Below are 7,279 nucleotides of genomic sequence, written 5' to 3'. Positions count from 1 at the left end.
GCGCATCCCGGCTTCCCTTGGAGGAACATTGTGAAGAAATTCGGCTGAGCCCGGAGCGAGAGCTTTAATAGACATCAGCGAAACACCGCAGGAGGCTTCGTGGGCTGACCAGTGGCTTGCCTGGGACGGCACTGAGCTGGTGCCGTGCTCGGGGCAGGACGGCCACCGGCACCCTCAGCGTCAGGCTGCTGGGGGAGCTGCAGCACCCAGCACCTCCCTCGGTGCCCCTGGGGGCTGCCCGTGCCCTGGGCAGAGCGGAGCTGGCTGGGAACGCTGCCCGCTGCTCTCACCCGTCCCGGCTGCACAGAGCTGCGCGGGGACGGGGCAGGGCGCAGTCAGAGACGGCGCTCGGAGGTGGCACCTGTGGCCAGGGGGGTCCTTTGGGAGCAGAGCTTGCCCTGGCCCCTTTCCCTGCTGTGAGTTTCTCCCCGAGTCACCCTCCTGTCCTCACACCACTTGCAGGGGCTGAAGGCGCCCGAAGCAGCCCTGTCCCAGCACCAAGCCGGGCAGCGCGTGGCCAGCGAGTGCCGGCATCTCCCAGGGCCGGCAGAGCCGCACACAAAGCCCGATGCAGACGGGGCCATGCGGGTTTGGGACGGTGCGTGGGGCCACAGACCCCAACAAAGAGGGGGCAGAGGTCGGGACAGGGCTGAGGACCCCAGGATGCACCAAGAACCAGGGAGGGGACAGAGCTGAGCTGTGTCCTGCTGCCCTGAGCTGCACCTTACCCTCCCCAGGGCTCTGGGAGCTGCAGGGGGAACCAGTGCGGGGACACGAGGGGTGCCCGGCTTCCCCCCACTCCCCGGGGGAGGCCGGGGAGGGGGAGGCCGGGCCACGGCGGTCTCCAGGCAGTGTCCGAGCCCTGCTCGCAGCTGGGATGGCAGCGTCGTGTTTGCGAAGAGTTAAGGAGGCGGAAGAGGCAGGAAGCGGCCCGAGCCGCTCTCCATAGAAACCCGCGGCCGTGATTAAAGTCTGATGCGGGCCCGATAGCGGGCTGGGGGGGGGGGGGCCGCCCCCCTTTTTAATGGCGGGGGCAGTTGTGGGGGGGGCGGCCCCCCCCCCCCGCGGGTTGGGCGTGAAACCCCCCCCCCCCCCCCCCCCCGCCTCCCCCGGCCCCTGCCCGTCCCCTGCCCGTCCCGCTGCCATTTATTCGCCATCAGCTGCTCCCTGATAAAGTGGAATAATAATAATAATAATAGGGGCAGGAATATTAAAACATGCAGCCCGCGGGCCGCCCCCACAGCTGCCATGAGACACGGCGCCGGAGCGGTGCCACTGCTGCTCAACATGTACCTGCCAGGTACGGGCGGACCCCCCCGCACCGCAGCGCACCCCGGCCCTCGCCCGCCCTGCCCCGCCGCGGCCCCGCGGCCCTTCCCCTGCCCCGGCCCCCTCCAGCGCCCACCCTGCCTTCCCCGCTCCCTCCCTTCCAGCCCCACACGCGCCGTCCCTTCCTCCGTCCCCACAGCTGCTCTCGCAGCCCGTCCTCCTTTCCGTCCTTCATCCACCTGCCGTGTCCCCGTCCCTCCGTCTGTCCGTCCGTCCTTGTGTCCCTCCAACCACCCTTCATCCAGCCGCCCTTCTTCCCCCGTCCTTCCAGCCGTCCCCCACCCCACCCACCCATCCCTCCATCCTTTCTGTCCCCACCACTGGCCGTCCCCTCCATCTGCCCACCGTCCCTTCCACCACTCCCTTCTCCCACCGCCCTACCCACTGCCTGCCCTTCCATCCTTCCATCCTTCTACCCTTCCCTCCATCCCTCCATCCTCACGTCCTCCTTTCTAGCCCTCCACCAACCTCCTGTCCTTCCTTCCACCCTCCTCTCCATCTACTTTTCCTTCCCTTTCCCCACCCGTCCGCTCCCCAGCGCCCTTCCCTCCACACTCGTCCCTCCATCCCTCCGTCTCCCCGTCCACCTCCTCCCCCTGCCCCGCAGCTCTCTCCCTCTCTCCCCCCAGCCCGCGGGATTTTCTATTCCTATTTAAAAGCTTCCCCGGCTCTGTCGGAAATCGGATTTCCTTTTTCCTGGACGCGTTTCCTGGCTTCGCCGCGGCGGCGGGGCAGGCGAGGGGGAGCGGCCGCCCGGGGGTGGGCGCCGGGGGGTCTCGGTCCCGCCTGGCTCCAGCCCCCCCCCCCCATACACCCGCTCCCCTTTTTGTCCCGCAGATCCAGTCGGGGAAACTTTGTTCAAAGACGGCAAGACCCAGGCGTGGGGGTCCCTCAACCCAGGCGTGCAGAAAGGTAAGAGCCCACCTGCCCCTTCCCCACCCCATGCCCCCCAGCCCCCCAGCTGCAGGGACCCCCGGGGCACACGGACCCCCCCGTGCCCCGTAGCCAGGCCACCTTCCTCTCCGTGTGAGCTTCCGAAGCTCAGGGCAGGATGATTGCCATCCAGAACCGGACGGGGAAGGAGCCGAGCCCCCTGACAGCCGTCCTGGTGCACCAGCGGGGAGCGGCGTGCCCGGTGCTGCTGCAGTCTGTGGGGCAGAGCACGGTGACCCCGGGTCCCCCCGGTGCTCCGGGAATGTCTGATGGAGACGGAGCTGCCGGCCAGCCCTGGAGCTGAGAGGGCTCATCCGGGCTTGGGAGAGCTGGTCCTGGGAGGAGGAGAATGGGGGTACCACCGGGGAGGGGGCTGCTGGGGCATGGGGCGGCCGGGAAGCGACGGATCCCCCGGGAGCTGGAGCCTTCCCCTGGGAAAAGCCATCCAGGGACACGAGGGAGCAGCTGGGAGCACGGGGTTACGTGGGGCCAGCACCAGTTCACCTGCCTGCTGAGGGGATAGGGGTCAGGGCTTGCTCTGAGCTGGAAAAGGGGAGCCCTGCTTTAGGGGTGGCAGCAGGGCGAGGCTGGGGCTCGGAGGGGGGGCCCTTTTGCCTCCGCATTGCGGACTCTGCCCGGCCATGCCGCGGGAGCAGGGCCTTTCAGGATCGCTGCCGGGTTCCCTGCGGAGCCGCAGAGGCAGGACTGAACCTCGCCACCCCAGCCAGCCGCACCCCCAGCACGGGCTGGGCACACCGGGGGGGGGGGAACACCAAAAGGTGCAGGGGGCGATGGCGTGGGATGGCTCACGGCGAAGGCACAGCCTGGGAAAGTCCTGCATCGGGATGTGGGAGTGGGGCTGAGGGCGGGAGGGTGGCTCCCTGCTTCCTCCAGGAGGAGGACGGGGGGCAGCAGGGGCACGAGGTGGGTGCAAGCAAGTGGGAGAGGTGGCTCCGGGCAAAACCCAGGGGAGCCACGGGACTGCCTGCTGCACGGATCACGTGCATTAGGTAAAATAGTGGCAGAAAGGCACTGGGGGGGATGAAATGCAAAGGCACCTCCTGTGTCACAGACAGACCTTGCGCTGCAGCGGCTGGGGACGGGAGCCGGGGCGTGCAGGGGTGCTGTGGGGAATGGGGTCTGGGCTGCGGGGTAGGTGCAGGGCTCCTAGGCGGTGTCCCCAGAGAGGACAGTTTCCCTCTGGAAACAAGGGACATTGGTGCCCAATTCAACCCCACGGAGGGTCCTGTCTCACCTCGTCTCACCTTTCCCTGCACCTGCTGGGCAGCCAGGGCTTGGCTCGGAGCAGCATTGCACCCTGATATCAGCTCCCCCGGGGGGGATCCGTGCCCTGGAGATGTGCTGCGGCGCCAGCCCGTCTGCAGGCAGAGGTGGAGGTGGGGAATGTGGGTGCTGTTGGGGTCTGGCTGCCGCTGAGATACCTCCTCCTGGGGCTGCAGACCGAGGAACCAGCCCAGAGCTGGGTGGCAAAGCAGGCGAGCAGCTACTCGTCCTCACTGGGGTGGGGATGAGGGCGGGGGGATGTGGGGACACAGGATCAGGCCCCGCTGCAGCTTCTTTTGTGATGCTGTGAAGGAGACACGACGCTAACGCCTGCATCTAGAGCGCAGGATAAATGCACCCGGGGGCGGGAGGGGGCAACGTGGCAGGGGGCGAAGGGGCACGTCCCGCTCCCCTGCCCTGACGGGGAGCTTTGACCTCTCCGGGGCAGGCAGCGGGCAGATCCAGCTGTGGCAGTTCCTGCTGGAGCTGCTGTCGGACCGGGCCAACCTCAACTGCATCGCCTGGGAGGGCACCAACGGGGAGTTCAAGCTGATCGACCCCGACGAGGTGGCGCGGCGCTGGGGCGAGCGGAAGAGCAAGCCCAACATGAATTACGACAAGCTGAGCCGGGCGCTGCGCTACTACTACGACAAGAACATCATGACCAAGGTGCATGGCAAGCGCTACGCCTACAAGTTCGACTTCCACGGGCTGGCGCAGGTCTGCCAGCCGGCCGCCCCCGATCACGCCCTCTACAAATTCCAGGGCAACCTGGCCCCGCTGCCCTTCTCGGGCATCTCCAAACTCAACCTCATGACCTCCGGGGTGACGCCGGCCGGTTTCTCCTACTGGCCCGGCTCCAGCCCGTCCCTCTACCCCGGGCACGGCCTGCAGCCCTCGGCCCCGTTCAGCGCCATGGCAGCCTCGCACCTCAACAACATGAACAACCACTACCATTAGGGGCTCGGCCGCGCCAGGCGGACCCCGTCCCCATCCCGGTCCCGTCCCGGGCGCTGTGGGGCTGGGGAGCTCGGCGGGGAGGGGTGCAGGGGGGGGTGGGATGCTGCGGCCCTGCTGGCGGCTGCCCCCGGGGAGGTTTGGAGAGAGGCACGGGGTGGCCGCGGGGCAGTAGGGCTTCTTCTCCCTGGCGTGGGTGGTCGGAGGGCAGAAGGTGTCTGCGCTTAGGGTGAGGGGGAGCCACGGCACAGGGATGCCTGAAGAGGGGTGTGAATGGGAGGGAAAAGCGTGGGTCCTTCCCTGACCCCCCCAGCCCATGGCTCCCACTGCTGCCCCCAGCCCGTGCCCACCTTCCTCTCTCCCCACGGAGCCGCCTTGCCCCGGGGTGAGGGGCCCTCCCTGCAGCTCCTTGCCCCCCCACCCATCTCCAAGACGCGAAGCTGGGTGGAGGTGGAGCAGGAGAAGGGACACGAGCAGGGCTGGGAGCCCAGGGCATCGAGGGGTGGGCCTGGGGCTCTCCCCCCCAGGGTCCAAGGAGGTGCCCCCCCTTCAGAGCGGGACTTTGACCCAGGGGCTGGAGAAGAGCCGGGCGTGCCGGGCTCTGCCAGGCAGGGGAGGGATCTGGCTTCAATAAAACAGAGAGGTGCTGTGACCGTGTCTGCTCGTGTGCGCGGGGGGCTGGAGAGGGGGACGCAGCCCGGCACACCCCTCCTGCCCCCAGCCCCACTGCAGGGCAGGGATGGGGAGGATGCGGCCACCCTGCCTCGTTCTGCACCTCACCTCTTTCCCCAGCATCACCTCCGGCTCTTACAGCCCCCTAAAGTGAGGGGGAACGTCTGGGCTCCTGGGACACCCCTCTGGGGCAGCTGCCTGCCCTCTAACCAGGCTGGCGAGCTGGAGACAAAGAGGAGAGGCAGCCTGCCTGCTGGGACATCTGCCACCTCGCTGCCAGCCAGGAGAACTTGGGATCGGCCCCACAGGCAGGAGCCAGATCTTTCGTGGTGTGCAGAGCCCTGTGCCACCAGCTCGAGCAGCGCACCGCGCCCACACCCTGCTGCGGGCACCCCAGAGCCGTGCCAGGAGCACCCCGGGGTGCAGCAGGATGGATCTGCTGCTGTGGCCTCGGGGCAGCCACAAGGCATCCCCCGGCCCCAGGCAGGGCCACCAAGCCCCAGGGTGCTCAGGGGGACAGCCCAGCCCGCAGCTGGGTCCTGGGGGAAGCCCCCAGCCCATGGGTGAGGTGGCCGGCCCCCAGCCCTTCTCCCTGCCCCCCGGATCAGGGCAGCCCCAGGGGTGGTGGCTCTGTGCTGACCCCTCTGCATCCCTCCAGTGACCGGTCACACTCGCAGCCCCGGTGGCATCTGCTCAGCTACATCTTGGCCGCCCTAATCAGCTTAAGGGAGGGGGATCTGATGGCAGTGTCTCCTCCAGGGAGGGCACAGCGGAATGATGCTGCCGGCACGGAGCCCACGCGTGGGACAGGAGGGAAGGGAGATGCAGGGGGTGCGGGGGTCCCTTCCCCTGGGGTCCCTGAGCCCTGCACAGGCTGGTCCCGAGGGCTGCGGCATGTGAAGAGGGGGGAAAGGAACAGCTACCCCCACGCCAGAAGCAAACGGCACTCATGCTGCAGCCCCCCCCACCCCACCCCCCGTTATCTTGGCCTTGTAAAGGCAAAATGGGAAGGGGAGGGGAGTCGGGCACCTCAGACCAGCGCAGGGAGTCGGGCACCTCAGACCAGCGCAGGGAGCTGTGCCCGCAGCAGGGAGCCTGCTTCAGGGCTTAGGTAACAGCGTGACGCAGGGCAGGACGGGGATTAAGGGATGTGGGTCACTAGGAGCTCCCCCCCCCCGGCACCATCCTGCTCCTGTCCCTCTGCCAGTGCCGGAGCCAGGGAAGCCCAGGTGAGCCCAGCTCCCTGCTCGCCCCCGGCCCCACAAGATCCCTGCTGGACCAGAGCTGGGGGCACCCCGGCGCACCCCGACACAGCAGGCTGATGCTGAGGGCTCGTCCAACTGAGCTCCCCTGGCACGGTCCCCCTGCTCTGTCCCCAAAAGCAGGGAGGTCCCCCCGCCCTGTCCCCAGACGCACCCGCCGGTGACGGCAGCCGGCAGGAAGGTGTGGGCACCCACGCAGGACCCAGCGATGCTCTGCCCGAGGATGCAGCCGGCATCACCATGGCAACTCGGGATGCTCCCACCGCACGCAGCCCCCGCCGTGCCACACTTACTGGGAGGGGGGTGCTGAGCATCGCCCCCACCCCAGCGCCCCGGGCTGACCCAGCCTGGCAGCAGCGCTGCTCTCATTGCTCACCCAAACCGCCGGCTCCGAGCAGACTGCAGCAAAATCCTGCCAATGGGTGAGCGGGGCCGAGCCCGGCACGGCTCCGGGGGGCGGCAGGGACCGGCCCGGGGGTGCTTGGCCCGGGGGGGCGATGTGGGAGCATCGCCCTTGGCAGCGGGGAGCATGTGGGGGGCACAGCCCAGGTGGCTCGGTGTGCCCACCAGACCTACCTGCTGCCCCGCTCCTCCCCGTGCCCAAATACACAGCACGGGGAGGGATTGGAGCCTCCTGGAACCAGCTGTGAGGAGGAGAGGAGCTGGAGGGGGGGACAGGGCTGCCCCCAGCTCTGCTGCTCACCAAAATGTGTCCCCAGCCTGCCGGGAGTGGTGCTGGGAGCAGGAATGGGGTCCCAGAGGGCTCATCCTGTGCTAAGCTGGGAGCAGAGCACATGGCCTGGGAGCTTTTTGTGCTGCTTTGTGACTAAAGGCAGGAGGAG

The 7,279-nt window shown here is 68.3% G+C and overlaps 1 protein-coding gene across 2 annotated transcripts; it reads left to right on the top strand.

Annotated features, from left to right (window-relative positions):
- Window positions 1-555: 555 nt before the first annotated feature.
- On the top strand, window positions 556-5,193 carry FEV (FEV transcription factor, ETS family member). 2 transcript variants are annotated; one of them, XM_035332200.1, is made up of 3 exons: window positions 556-598; window positions 2,167-2,241; window positions 3,995-5,192. In XM_035332200.1, the coding sequence occupies exons 1-3, from the start codon at window positions 583-585 to the stop codon at window positions 4,504-4,506; spliced, it is 603 nt and encodes a 200-aa protein (XP_035188091.1). In that variant the 5' UTR covers window positions 556-582; the 3' UTR covers window positions 4,507-5,192. The 2 variants fall into 2 exon arrangements, with proteins under 2 accessions (XP_035188091.1, XP_035188090.1); XM_035332199.1 differs by lacking the exon at window positions 556-598 and adding an exon at window positions 1,085-1,300 and having other exon boundaries at window positions 3,995-5,193.
- Window positions 5,194-7,279: the final 2,086 nt, after the last annotated feature.

The sequence above is a fragment of the Oxyura jamaicensis genome, chromosome 7 (assembly GCF_011077185.1).
Source record: "Oxyura jamaicensis isolate SHBP4307 breed ruddy duck chromosome 7, BPBGC_Ojam_1.0, whole genome shotgun sequence".
NCBI classification, from domain to species: domain Eukaryota; kingdom Metazoa; phylum Chordata; class Aves; order Anseriformes; family Anatidae; genus Oxyura; species Oxyura jamaicensis.
Note: the sequence above shows the minus strand (reverse complement) of the source record. Positions and strands in the feature narration are given on the sequence as shown.

What these genes read in the sequence shown, in the direction of transcription:
- FEV (XM_035332199.1), top strand. Translation starts at nt 1,249, where the DNA reads ATGAGACACGGCGCCGGAGCGGTGCCACTGCTGCTCAACATGTACCTG. An exon ending in GCTCAACATGTACCTGCCAG is followed by an intron (nt 1,301 to 2,166) that starts GTACGGGCGGAC and finishes TTTGTCCCGCAG; the next exon opens with ATCCAGTCGGGGAAACTTTG. An exon ending in CAACCCAGGCGTGCAGAAAG is followed by an intron (nt 2,242 to 3,994) that starts GTAAGAGCCCAC and finishes TCTCCGGGGCAG; the next exon opens with GCAGCGGGCAGATCCAGCTG.